This window comes from Macrobrachium nipponense, chromosome 29 (genome assembly GCF_015104395.2).
Source record: "Macrobrachium nipponense isolate FS-2020 chromosome 29, ASM1510439v2, whole genome shotgun sequence".
In the NCBI taxonomy this organism is placed as follows: Eukaryota; Metazoa; Arthropoda; class Malacostraca; order Decapoda; family Palaemonidae; genus Macrobrachium; species Macrobrachium nipponense.
In genome coordinates, this window is record NC_061092.1 from 37196827 (window position 1) to 37210884 (window position 14058).

Here is a 14058-nt window from a genome sequence, read left to right on the forward strand (position 1 = left end):
ACCTCATTAGCATATAATGAAGTGGCAGCTCGCTGTAGAAAACTTCGAAAAGGCGTATACATGGTCTAGGTATATCAGACCGTGGGCGTATGCACATTTGGTTTTCGTTGTAGCGATTCCCATCATCTGACCGACTTAACTTTGATGTACAGTGGAGGCCAATCAACCGTTCATTAGAGGCCCCAGAATCCACTTAATTAAACCAAACCTCACACGATTACTACTCGGCCACACTGAGGGGCCACGCGACTTGAAGCAGTGTAATGTGGAAGTGCTCATTAGTCATGTTGAAGTTCACTGGCGATCTGGGAGTTGAAGGTAACAATTCCAGCTGTATTGTGATGCAGATAAAGTAATTTCAACTTAAAACTGTGTAGACATAACACTTTTTCTTGCAGACATGTCTTATGCACTTAAGACCTTGAGACTTTAGTTCCATTGATCACATGTCCTGTGATGATAACATTGGTACTGTGTCATTTTTATTGATTTATATGATTCATTTAAGAAATGTAAATATTTCGACCTGTTGTACCTATTTACTCATTCAGTGCTCCTTTGAGCGAGGTTATACATTGGAAACGTGTACGTTAGGTAAAGTTATTTTAAGTGCCGACTAAAATTGTACATGCTATGTAATTCTGGAAACGAATCAATTTGCAAATTGCACAGCCGAATGATTGTTTTTAGTCGGTTACTGCTCTCAGTATCTTTTGGATTTTTTATGAATGCAAAAGACGCAGTGGACGTAATTACCTTGATACTGCAGATTTAAAATTCTGGGATCGAAATCCAGACTCGGACCCTTATTAGTTTGCTTTTCAACATGCAAACAGACACAGACACAGGCAGACGAACAGACAGGGACGAAAATTAACCTCATGGTGAATGTAAATATGAAGGATACTCATATTAAAAGCGCCAATATCATTAGATTTAACAGCCTATTAATCAGAAAGCCAAGCCATTTTAAAGTTGCTATATTTTAAACTGTTAATAAATAGAGAATATATTTTAGCAGTGGAACTAGCAAAACTGAAGTTCTACATTTCAAAGCGTCCTTCATTTCTCAGTATGTTGTGAAAGGTGAGGATTTTATGGCTGATTCAGAAGAGGCGTATGATGTGATGGAATATGGAATGAATGAGAGAGAGAGAGAGAGAGAGAGAGAGACTCTTTACCTAGATGGGAGGACTGGAGGGCACGGGGCTGGGGGTATCCCTTTGCACTTTATCCTCAGCGGGACCAAAATGAAAACACTATCGATCATTCTCTCCTGTCTACCTAATTGCCCCCAGGATTAATGGATTTGTGCACTATTTTGGTTTTGCCGTATTCACATCTAACATTTACCTTTGCGTTTATGCCTCGGTACTCTGTTTTTACTCCCACGATGTTTATCGCCGAGTTTTAAGAATGGCATGTGCGATTGAACTTCCATTTTGGTTCCACGTAGAGTGAAGGCACTCGATTAATGGTCAGGCGGAGGGAGGCATCCGACTTTTGTTTTGTCGTTGTCAAGACTCGTGTGTTTTTCTCGTGAAATCCAGTCTTGTCACTTCAATTATTCACTCTTATCTACTGCCATCTACCCATAACGGCTAAATCTCCCTTGAAAGATGTTTGTTTAATCATAGAACATTTACATTAATTTTTTTCGTGGGGGCGGGGATTAAAGTAGCAGTCTTAGGTATACTGTTAGAATTACATTTCTTATGCAAGGTATTGTTTCCACGATTTTAACGGTAGAATTACGAGTATAATTTCGATCTAAGTCGTAAAGTACTACATGCAATGTACGTCCCGCTCATATAGATTATTATTATAAACAAAACAGATAAACAATTCCTAGATGACATTTTTAATAGTTTTAAAAGGAAAAAACGGTAATCCTCGTGATATACGAGACAAAAAGGTACTGAATTTACAATAACGCTAAATAAATCTTAGCTGCATGAGAGAGAGAGAGAGAGAGAGAGAGAGAGAGAGAGAGAGAGAGAGAGAGAGAGAGAGAGATCCCACTAGCAGCCTGGAGTATTCCAGGTATTCATTGTAGATTAACGCTCTGTGCCAGTAGTACACTTTTTCGTTGTTAAAAAAAAAATAAAAAAAACTTCAATTAACTTTTTGTTTTTCTTCCGGTTTGTTGATCTCTCTTGTATGGTAGCACGTCCTTCATTCTCTGTATCCTGTGAGACTCACTGCTCCAAGGTATGTCATCTCATTTCAACCTATGGGATTACTTTGGCCATTTTGTCTCATCAATCAAGGAAATGACACTTACGTCCCTCACTTCCTCCTCTCCTCTCCTCTCCTTTCCTCCTCCCCACCCGACATTCTCCTCTGAAAAGATGGGAGCTCGGAATCATCAGCTAGATTGGTCTACAGCTTTCAGTTCTCATCATAAATAGGCACTCTCGTGTCGTGTTTCGTCAGTAGACCTATTTCTTACCGTCACCATTCACAGCCTCTTCATCTGAAATTCAAGGCACCTGGGCCATTTTTCCGGGACCATTTCAGATTCAGAGATATATATATATATATATATATATGTATATATATATATATATATATATATATATATAATATATATATATATATCACCCCGTCTAGCAAATTCGCCATTCGTTCACAGTTCCTTTAATCCGGGTTTATTCTGTAACATCCCATTTCTCTCTCTATTCATTCGAAAAGAAGAGCCATTTCATACGAAAGCTCTCCCCCATAAACAAAGCTCACGCTGGGCCAATAACTTTCCATCTTATTTCGTAAAACAAACAAACAAAGAAACGCATACACACGCACACGCAAGAAAAAGACAAAAGAAAGCAGCGCGAACTTGTGTTCCCTTGCGCTTCTCACGAGGCTTTTGTCAATCTGGAACAAAGGCCAAGGCGACACCACTTGTCATCTGCTGGAACTGCTGAGACGAGGCAAATCACTCGTTAGCGGAAGTTTTCCTTTTTCTTAAAAACTCCTTTGCGAGGAAATTTTGTCTTTCTTCATTCAACATCATGAACAAAGGATATCGTCAACTTTTGGGAGATAATAATGCATTTCTGATTACCCGGTCTCTAGTGGAGGCGTTGTTTTGTTGAGATGACACAAAGGGCTTTCGCGTCTTGTTCATTTCATTTTAGACTTCTTTTTTTTTTTATTGTTTTGAGATGAACTGAAAGGAAAACGCGTTCATTAAGAATCGTTACTGCACGCTGCTCGTTACCTCATATCGCAGAGGAAACCTTTTAATAATGTCCGTGATAATTGAGGAAATGGCGTGATTGCACTCATGAAATAAACAAGATGGACATGATTATCACAAGGAAAAGAAAAGAGAAATTAATTCCGTGAGTTAAAGGATGAAGCAATGTGGGATTTTTTTTTTTAATGTAACGAGACAATAAAGAAGATGGAAAGGGCAGCTAATTCCCGTGGGATCTACAGCCTATCTCTTATTGCTTTAATATATGGGATGCCTTTTGGAATAATCTTAGCGCACGGGGAAGAGTGGGGAAAGATGAGTTGGCGTTACATAAATATGGAAATGTAATGAATGAATAACCTAGACTCACGGGAATGCTAAAACTGTACACGGCGTTCTCCTAATGCCCCAAAGGAATTCTTATTCAAATTGAACATTTCTTGTTTGTATATCATATCAAAGATGGGGCTTAATAATGTTGATTTAAGTAGATTAGAGTGAAGGTAGATTTTTAATAGGTGTGCTATATTCATTGTTTGGGAATTGAAGTAATTTTAGTCTTTTTTTTTATTTAATATAGAATATTTTCGTATTAATGCTACAGGTTAACTCTTATCCTAAAGAAATATATAAAATTAAAACTGAATTACTGTTCAATCGCTTTGTGATATAGGATAAAGGACACTCGGTATAAAAGTTGAAAATACTCCATGGAATATACTACGTGGACATCAATATCTGTTTAGTAAAGATTTGCTGCTTTTCGAAGTAAATGTTGCCATTTAATTTGAAAGAAATTCGAGGAATTTGTTTATAACTTTAGTATACTGCATATTTTCATTTGTTAGTTACTTGTTAATTATAATCATATTTGTTTTTAGGGTTAGATAGTAATCGATTAATTAGGTTCATTTTTTATTCTGTAGTCGATTTTAGCTATAGTGTACATGTTGATAGGAGTCTATTATAAAGATGCAACTTCGATGTGACTAATGAATAAATGTGGCTTTTCTTCAAACATCATTTTAAATCTAGGTCACCATTTTATCATAAAACTATAGCTAATAATTTGTTTCTAAATCGATCCCTAACTTGCTAAACAGTCGGTAAGGGAGAAAGCCTTTGAAATGAAGTAAGGAGGCAATTAACTTTTTGTATAATTGCTATTCATTTTATTAGAAGGGCAAAGTCACGTTTCATACGATTTGTGAACGTAATTTGATATATCTATTATTCATTAGTGATTTTACAAGTTTGTTGTCAGTTTTCATTTTTCCGTTATGCAGAAGGAAACTTAATACTCATAGTTACCATTCCCATTTTTTCCTCGTGTACGGGAAGACAATCATTTTCCGTATTTATCCTTATCACTTTGTCTCCATTGGCCTTCCCTAATCTAGACAGACCATACACACCCAGCCCAATGAATAAATTACCACTATGTATCTCAAGGTCTCATTGTAGTAATTGCAGCTATTAATGCCACCTTTACATTCTTAAATCTTTGACTTGACCTTATCACATCGTCTTAAGCCACTTGCTCCAGCATTCTCTGAGGAGCATTAATCCCGCTCTTATCGTCTCTTGCTTTGCTAAGAGAAGTAGACCTTTCCTCGAACTTCCAGGTCGACTTTAATTTTTAAAATTTGGAAGGCGAAAGGGAAAACGAAAAAAAGATACGATGATTAGCAAAGATACGGAGAATGTTATATGAATCCTCTTGAGGAGAAGATTAAAGTGGATTGCATAATTATGTGATGACAAAAGAGAGAAATAATGCGAACAGAAAATAGACCAGAGGGACCCCCCCTCCCCACATCCCAGGCCTCTCCCGCCATCTCTTCCAAGATTCCGAGCGCGCTCATGAAAAAGGAGGTAGAGTGAGGATTCTAATGTAATAACTAAGACCCGGGCGTATATAATGCTCATGATCTCGCGTAATAACAAGGAAGGCCGCAAGCATAATCCTTCCATCTCGAATTATGGTAGTAATCAATTCATTACCGCTGAAAATAATGGGTAGTGGAAGTTTCATGCCGGGTGTATTTTTGCTGCGTTTAATGACGGCAATGTTTCTAAAGAGTTTCTGTGGGAGTTCGTAGATCGACCTCGAAGACCTGAGAGCCAGGCTCAGTCGTAAAAGGAGGAGTGTGCAGATGAATGCAAGAAGTGGGTCCTGGCTAGAAGTGACTCTCAGACTTTGTTTCGCATGCTTTTGGCTTTGAAATTTTACGAATAATGGCTCTCTCTCTCTCTCTCTCTCTCTCTCTCTCTCTCTCTCTCTCTCTCTCTCTCTCATAGGTCTCCTTGTGGATATAGGCATATTTCTAGCAGAAGACTCAAAAGTGAGTGCGTGAAGATATATTTTTGGCTTGATTCGGAAGCTAGGTTCAGTTGTGAAGCAATACGCATAAACAAGTCGAAAACAGCTGTTACATTTCTTGTGCTCCTTTTGTCATTAACATTTTTTAAAAGTCTCTCTCTCTCTCTCTCTCTCTCTCTCTCTCTCTCTCTCTCTCTCTCTCTCTCTCCAGTGGGTTTCCACATGGCTAATTGGCATGTTCCCAAAAGAGGACGCTGAGTCAATGTGTTTAAATGTGTTGATAACTTGATGATTATCTTTGAGCAACATTCTGATCTTGGGAAATCTGCTCTTTATTTACTTCTGAAATTTCGTTGGCATTCGTTTGTAGCGTCAAATGTATCCGACCATTTTTTACTTTCTCCAGCATGAGTTTCCAAAATTCAGATTGAACGGTATATGTTGGATTTATATGTATTCGTGTCTGTGTTATTTATAATAGTAATTTTCTATAGGTGATGGTCACTCCTAGATGGATTTTTTATTTATAAGTATGCGTGCAATTGCATATCCACAAATCAAGTTTGAGTTGTGTCGCTGGTAAATTTGAATAGTACTAGCTTTCATCTGTACTAATAGCATGCAACCTGATCTCTATAGATTTATATATGTAAATAGTGAATAATTTCTAGTATATACCTATTGGTGCTGTAGTATGTGCGTACACACACAGCATTCAAGTTTATTTTCACTTAACTGCTCTCCGCCGAGGAAGGATAGCTAGCCTTATATGCCAATAAAGCAACAGATATCGTAAGATCCTTTTAAATATTCCATTAAGGAAGACATGTCTGCAGAAAACATCCAATATCACTTCTCCACATTGCTACATTGCACCTTTTGAGTCTCATGTCTCTTGGTATTGAGTTCTGTGTATCCTCCCATTGTGTCTAGGTAACTGAGAAACCCGCGCACATTTCTGGTAATAAATTAGACCTCATAGCCATAGACGTTTTAGCTTTTGTGATTCCAAGGGCTGTGAATATATAGGCTCTTCTGATCATTGCGCCATTGAGGTGGACATATCTGTCAATCATTATATTCCGAATTCCAACATTGGAAAAACGGTCTAGTTGAAATCCAGAGCCAATTGAGATAGCATTATTGAAGCTTATTAGGCACTTGATATTTCAGTCGCTATATTAGATTCTGATCCCAAGGAGAAGTTAAATGAAATGGTTATGGCTTTTTGATAAGATATGTCCCAAGAAAGGTCATCAAATTTATGACAAATGACCAGCCATGGTTTGATGATACATGTAGACGACCAAATTCAGCTCGTGAAGACAAAATCGTTCAAATGGAAATTGCATTACAATTTTTGTTGAGTCTCGCTGTACTAAAACTTACCATACAGCCGAGAGAAATTACAATAATTCCTCATCTGTGGTGAACCAAATTGGCATCTACTATGTTTGGGTCAGGCTCGTCTTCATTCTACCCCTAACAAATGACAGTAGATTGGTTACTGGGGTAGGGAAAAGGCTGAACTACTTCATTGAGCTTTTGAAGCTATGAAATTAGCTGAGGATGTCCCTCTCCCTGATGCCTGTCATCTTGAACTTATTCTACAAAATTTGTATTTCGCTCCAGGGATGTTAAGAGGATTTTGTTTAATCTTGATACTTGGGGTGCAGAAGATACTAATGGTTTCTTCCTTTTTTTTTTCTTTTTTTTAAAGTTTCTATTGCGTTGTCTCCCAAGACTACGAGATTCTATGCATTTTCATATTGATGTATTATTTGTGGATGAGAGCAAGCTTAGTAATACAGTGCCTGATCCAAAGAGTGGCATATCTACAGATTGCAATAACTACGGGCCAGTCTTTATGTTCCATATGCTCTTCAAAGTTGCTAAAAAATCATTTTAAGCAACTATTTAAGTAATGCGCAATCTAAAGGATTGTTAGCTGATATCAATATGCCTACAGTAAGCAGTTAGGTACCTGCGATGCTCTTTTAGGCTTGACATACCGTTTGCAAAGGAACCTTTATAAGGGTTTTGAGTGCAGAGTAATTCAGACAGATTTTAGTCATGCTTTCGATTTAGTAAATCACAAGGATAAACTTGAGAATCTAGGAATGGGAGGTATATATATATATATCATATATATATATATATATATATATATATATATACTATATATATATATATATATATAATTAGGATAACTTCAAGATTTCCCTACAGGTAGGCAGCAGGGAGTTGCTGTGGACGGGATCTTTAGTGAATCAAGACCTACTATATCTGGAGTTCAACAGGACAGTGTTCTTGGTCCACTACACTTGTGGGTGTAGTAAAGTCTTCACGTATGAGGAATGAATCTGCCCTCATCCTCAATCGGGACATGGACCGGATCAGGGAATTGTTGTAAAACGAAAACACTATCGATTAGTATATCTCGTAAAGATTTGCTACCCCATCCTCCCTGTCGGGTGGATAGAACTTTGCTGATTGAACCTCAAGCGTTAATTATTCTGAATCTAACTTTTGATTTACATCTAACTTTTGAGAAACATTTAATGAAAGTTTCAGCAAATGCCGCACAGAAGTTACGTATTGTTCGTAATGGCTCATATATTTATAAGTGATAAAATCAGTGAAACTTATTTTAAGTCATTTGCACGTCCTTTGCTGGAATACCGGTCTCCGGTGTGGATGTCTACTTCTGCCAGAGATTTATCTCTTTTAGATAGAGTGGTGCATGGTACGTAGTAGTTTTCTGTTTTGTAATGCAAGCAGTTAGAACTTGGACCATCGACGGATGGTCTCTTGTTTTTCACTTTTTCATAAGTTGTGTTTCAGCAGAGATCTTTCACATTCACAATTCCCTTTATCTGCCGAGAGCAACCAGATTCGCCGAACAACAACACCAATATACAGTAAATGTTTAGCCTCGTTGTCGAACTTCTCAATACCAGAGGTCCTTTAATCCTCACACCGTTGGGCTGTGGAACAGTATCTCAGAGGAAACTTCAGAAGTTCAAGCGAAAATGCAATGCATTACTACCCTAACGCTATTCATGAATTTTGATACATTTTTGTCTATTTATATATTTATTTTTTTAAGAAGTGGTACTACTTGTTTCTGTATTTCCCTTTACTTCTTACTTCTTCACAAGTTAATGTCCCCTGTTGGATTGTTCCATATAAATAGGTTTCATCCACTGAATAGTAATGATAATAATCATATTGAATTCTTTTGTTCTTGTTGAGTATGGTGTACTTTCACAGATTTCTTCCATGTGCTCTCGTTGTTTTTAGGTAGTATATAATGAAAATTTTTTCCACTTCTCCCAAATGTTACAATTCTCCTGTCAGGTTTCTCCCGCCCCTCCCTTTTTTCTCTTTTTAGAAAGTTTCAGATTTGCAAGTATAACTCATACCTTTATCATCCTTACGTGAACATGCTACTTCATATCGCCAAACTGTCTCTTCACGCAATTTTTTTCCCCATTCGAAAACTCTTCGTTATATATCTACTCGCTCATCCGTTCGGACGTCCTCCTTCGTCACAAATTGCTCGTCTCAGTACATAGATCGTTTGTTTTTTCACATCTATTCAGCAAAATCACTGCATCCCCTTGGTGAAATTGTCTCCTGGGTGAAATTGGTGCTACAGTCCTATCTTACACTCGAGCCTTCACCGTCTTAGAAATATTTTTTGTATTCGACAAATCTTTTGCAGTGTTGTTTAATTTTGTGTATAACTCTTGAGGTCATTTTTAATGTAAAAGTTTCTTGTAAATTCCATTTCTAAGGACGCGTTGTCATTTAGTTTTATTAGACATTGCCTACAAGCAGCAGCAGCTCTTCAGACTCAGTAGTAAGGTATATTTTGCAGTCACGCATTATGGATACAAAGTCGTATAAATAAAGAGACAGCGTCCATTAAGAGCGCCTTTGTTATATAATGTCTAAGTCTCTTTTTCCTTACAGATTAATCTTATCCATGTGTAGACAAACTTGAAATGGAAAGGCGAATGTAAAGGAGGAAAGATTAAAGCGTTTCTTGTCTTTTGCAGCCAGGTTAAAAGATAAAAAAACTGATATAGGGTCCTATCTCCTTTTGTCTTTATACAGAAAGGCAAACACGGAGACAAACATGTTTTGCAGCCCGTGTTACTCCCCCTCCGTCCCTTAGCATCAAAGGCAAAGGTAAAAGAATGAAAACGGGGGATGGAGCCTTGTATTGATAGAATGGCGTGAGATAAGACGGCTTATGTAGTTTACATTTCAGTGGTGTTTTTGGCGCGTTTTAATCCTTTATTTTTCCATATTCTGTGTTGCAGGACCTAAATACCATTGATATTTAGATATCCCAATGTACGAAGAATGTCTGTTTGGGGAAAGGTTTGTTAAAATATTTTACGGTACCAGCGGATACCAGAATTTTATTTTTGCTCTTAATCCTTGATTTTAAGCATCCTCATCTCTGGAGAAATGTCGTCGTCATCCCCAGACTATTTTGAGTCGCCTACATGAATATGCATATGTCGTCGTTCTCTGTTCAGGAACGTAAGGAGACTTCCTATGGAGTTGTTAACGTTATTTTTATTTCCATCATAATAACGATACTTTTTTAATTGAGGGTATTGTGAATTGTATTAAGACTAGTTTTTTTATTGGCTGAGTGATTTTTTTAAATGTTTGGTCAGGGAAATGAAATTTGATGTTAATTGTTTAGGTAAGGAAGTCTCTTGTATCCCATTTGGTGATTGAATTTCGAGAAACAATGCTGCTAACAATGGTTGTAATCATGAACATTTTTCAGACTGAGCTCAACCGTGTGTTTAAATATTTTTCAGACTGAACTCAACCGCGTGTTTAAATATTTTTCAGACTGAACTCAACCGTGTTTAAATATTTTTCAGACTGAACTCAACCGTGTGTTTAAATATTTCTAATTAACAAACAATAAACGTACTGGGTACGACGTACGTCATGTTCCTTAAGTTTTAAATCTATTGTACGCGGTTTCAGGTTCCCTTTATAATGGATGTTTGATTTGCCATTCCCTCGTGTAATCCTTACCTTCAAGTTACTTAATCTTTTCAATTAAGGAAACGAGACCTGAATGTGCTAGAGATCTAACAGTACTACTATCGCTATAGTTTTTTATTTATTTATTTTTTCTAATGATAACTGTTTATTTAGTTCCACGACGCTGGTTTGCTGATTAACCACACACTGGATCTGTAAGTATTTCATTGTAAAAAGGCATTGGCCCTCGGCACTTAAACACATTGGCAATCCTTCGGGTTGGGCTTTGGGTGGTAACCTTAACGTGATATGCGTAACAGTTGTATGAATTCATATCGGGTATAGAAGTCAGAATCAATTCTGTAGTTCAGAAACACTCATTGCAAAATTTGTCAATTTTAGGAAATTGGCAGGTGCAAAAAAAAGGAAAAAAAATCATTGAAGTTTCTTTGTTTATATATTCTGTGCAATGAGCAATCGCAAGTTATGAAAAATCAATGTTTCCTGTTCTCTAAAAATAATGCTGTAAATGTACAGTTTAATTTCATGTAACGCACAGGATGTCGACAACTTAATATATCACAATGATGCGCCTGGTTTGAACACATTACCGAAGATCAATTGGAGTGAAAATGCCTTAGTTCACTTGGCGTGATCATTTCCCCCAAGGTCACATAGCTTTCACATGGCTTAAAAACTTCACATTAGGTCACTTAGCTTGAATACATCCCATTAATTACTTGGCTTGAAGGGTTCATATTAGGCCACTTGACTTAGATACTTGGCTTGAGTGCTTTGTATTTGGTTACTTGAATTGGTCATATTTAGGCCTTATTTTTAGGCTGCCAGAAAAAAAACCCTGCTGGCGCAAGGTCAGCTCAATCTAACAACAATTAAGAGCAAATCATATTTGGAGTGAAAAGTTTGCATCAGGTCATTTGTGCCTATCGAGTACATGGTATGGATATTCGACGATGAAAGATGTACTATACATATACATTACTTTTTTACCTTACAGAAATGTACCTATTTGTGAAAGCCACAATTACTTCTTAGCCTCTTTGTGTCCTCACACCTTTCGGTTACACCCAACATTTCTCTGTCTAGAAACGAAGTGAAGTAAAAATGAAGAAACCACAACTCACTCATGGGATATACGTCTAGTTCAGTTCATGCATATGTTTAACTATCGAATTCCAGGAAGTATTGAGGTGATATTATGGCTATTACAAACAACAAATATGTGGTAGATAACTACCAGTGTAAACGAAATATAATATTTTATCATTATTACCCTTATTGATAACAGCGTTGATTTTTTTATAACTTTAAATCTCTTGGAAAGGTAATCTATTGATAGCCTTTTTATATTGCCCTTTGGCAGTCATTTCAGAGCTGGGGAGTGAGTAAAATCTTATCAGTGATATATGTCTTTATAGCTAGCCCACTTTTCCGCCATTAAAGAAACACTGTAATTCTGGGTGTAGGCAAAAAACGGCAGGGAAACATGCCTTCAAAGGATTTTCTCGAGAACATTACCATAGATATCTCACTGGAATGGAGAACTGTGTATGTAAGGCTGCTTTATGTATATACCATAGTGGCGACAATCCTTTTGCTTTTGTCGGCACGACGGTAGGTAGTTTAAACGAGTTAGAGCACGTTATAGTTACGTTGTCATTTTTGTTTTTATGATGTGAAGCTAGTTATGAATTTACCATGAATAGGGTAGGTATGGCAGTTTTACTTAAACTTTATTTTCTGTGTGAAGAATGTACGCCATGTTTTACTAGCGAGGCGACTTGGGAATGTAAAGCATTCGTTTTCATATGAGACTGCCCGAATAAATTCCACCAAACGACTCGGAATAAAAACAGCGGATCCCATCAAAAATAAGTAAGAGAGAGAGAGAGAGAGAGAGAGAGAGAGAGAGAGGGGACATAAAAACAGCGTAGCCTTTACATAGTGATCAGCTATTGTGGGGAGTTATCAAATCTGGGAAATTCCACTCTATCCTCGATGTGTAGCGATGCCTATCGCCGTTCCTTGGAATTCCAATGGTATTATGCCGGTTGGAAGGAAGCCACAGCCAATATAAACTCGACTCGTGTATCTTTGAGCGTGTATGTGTTCGGGCGGAGTACGTGCAAGAAGGGCTTCTTCTTTGCTTGTGGTCTTGTAAGGCAATGCTGTAGGCCATCGTTTTCCGAGACCCGGAATATTTATGTTACGGGCCACATTCAGATCAGCCTGTCCAATTATCCTGGTTTTGGCGAGAAGGTTAAGACGCCGGCTTATGTAGATGCTATGGCCTCCTTATATCGAATACAAGATTCTGTTGGTCGGAATTCTCGCCGGAAGAGAAATGACCTCGGTAGCTTCTTGTTGTTCCCAAATAGAATGGAATATCGCTGCGGAAGGACCTTGTGATTTGTGCATACACAACAGGAAGGCCAATTTATTCGGGTCTTAGTGTGCGTGTGCGCAGAGAGAGGGAGAGAGAGACATTGTGCATTTACTATGTTCCATACCGTATACGTACTTATAACGCGTTCGTATGCAAAATGTTGTATATTTATAACACACGTACAGATATAAATTAGACCCCGATGAATTTTTCACATAGATATTAATTTTATCTAACTGTTTAAATACTTTCCGATTTAAATCTTCTGAGATGTAAATTTGATACGTGGGAGGCTTTGTACGCCACCGTTTTTCTTGTGACTACATTTTGGGTTCAGATTACGAAACTACAATTCTAATTTTGTAGAAGCCTTTATCGTTTCCTAGTCTTTGGTCCTGTCATGAATGCCAAATGACGTGCCAGAGACCTGATTTGGAATTTTTTAATGTCCCTGTAATGTTTTGATAATGCCAATTATATCTCCTTTCACAAATTTTAGTATATTTACCTTTCATCATTCCTATCCTTTAGGGGTTAACGTATTGATGCTTTGTATTCGGTAATTAAATACAAACTTGCACCATGATCATTAAAGCAGTGCATCACGCATTGTATTTTTAATATATCTTATATGTACAAAAATGATTATGCTATTTATTTTAATCTTTTAAGCTGTGCTTTGCTCGTCGTGCAGTCACTTGAGACACTGACACTGCTTATAACACTGGTGACGTGTCATTCGCCAGATCAATGTTCTATCGTTTTGCGATGTCAAGCCTTTGTCCATTTAATGTTTATAACTTGTGCCAACAGAAATATAGGGAGGTGCAATTAGAATGTCTGAAGTAATATATATAAACTCGTTTCTTAAACCGCATAAGCTATCTTTACGATGATTGCTAAGAGTTGTCAAACTAGCTGAAATTGTCGAGCTAACATTACAATGGTTGCTTAGAATTGTTAACAATAATTGTTGTAATTTGTAGTCAAATTCTCATTATCGCTCTTGATCATGTTTATAATTTTGTGTTAAAAGTCTCATAAGATGAAATGCGCCTTAATTTTGATGGTAATGGAACAAGATAATAGCTGATAAGGAGAATA

General features: G+C 37.3%; 1 protein-coding gene across 1 annotated transcript in view; it reads right to left on the reverse strand.

The window, feature by feature from the left end:
- Positions 1-220: 220 nt before the first annotated feature.
- LOC135206315 (uncharacterized) overlaps positions 221-14058 on the reverse strand; it is a 17354-nt gene continuing 3516 nt past the window's right edge. Inside the window, exons 3-4 of the mRNA XM_064237738.1 lie at positions 2285-2343; positions 221-331 (exon numbers count right to left, since the gene is read on the reverse strand). Coding sequence (XP_064093808.1) covers positions 221-331; positions 2285-2343 — 170 coding nt within the window. The remainder of the gene's footprint in view (positions 332-2284; positions 2344-14058) is intronic.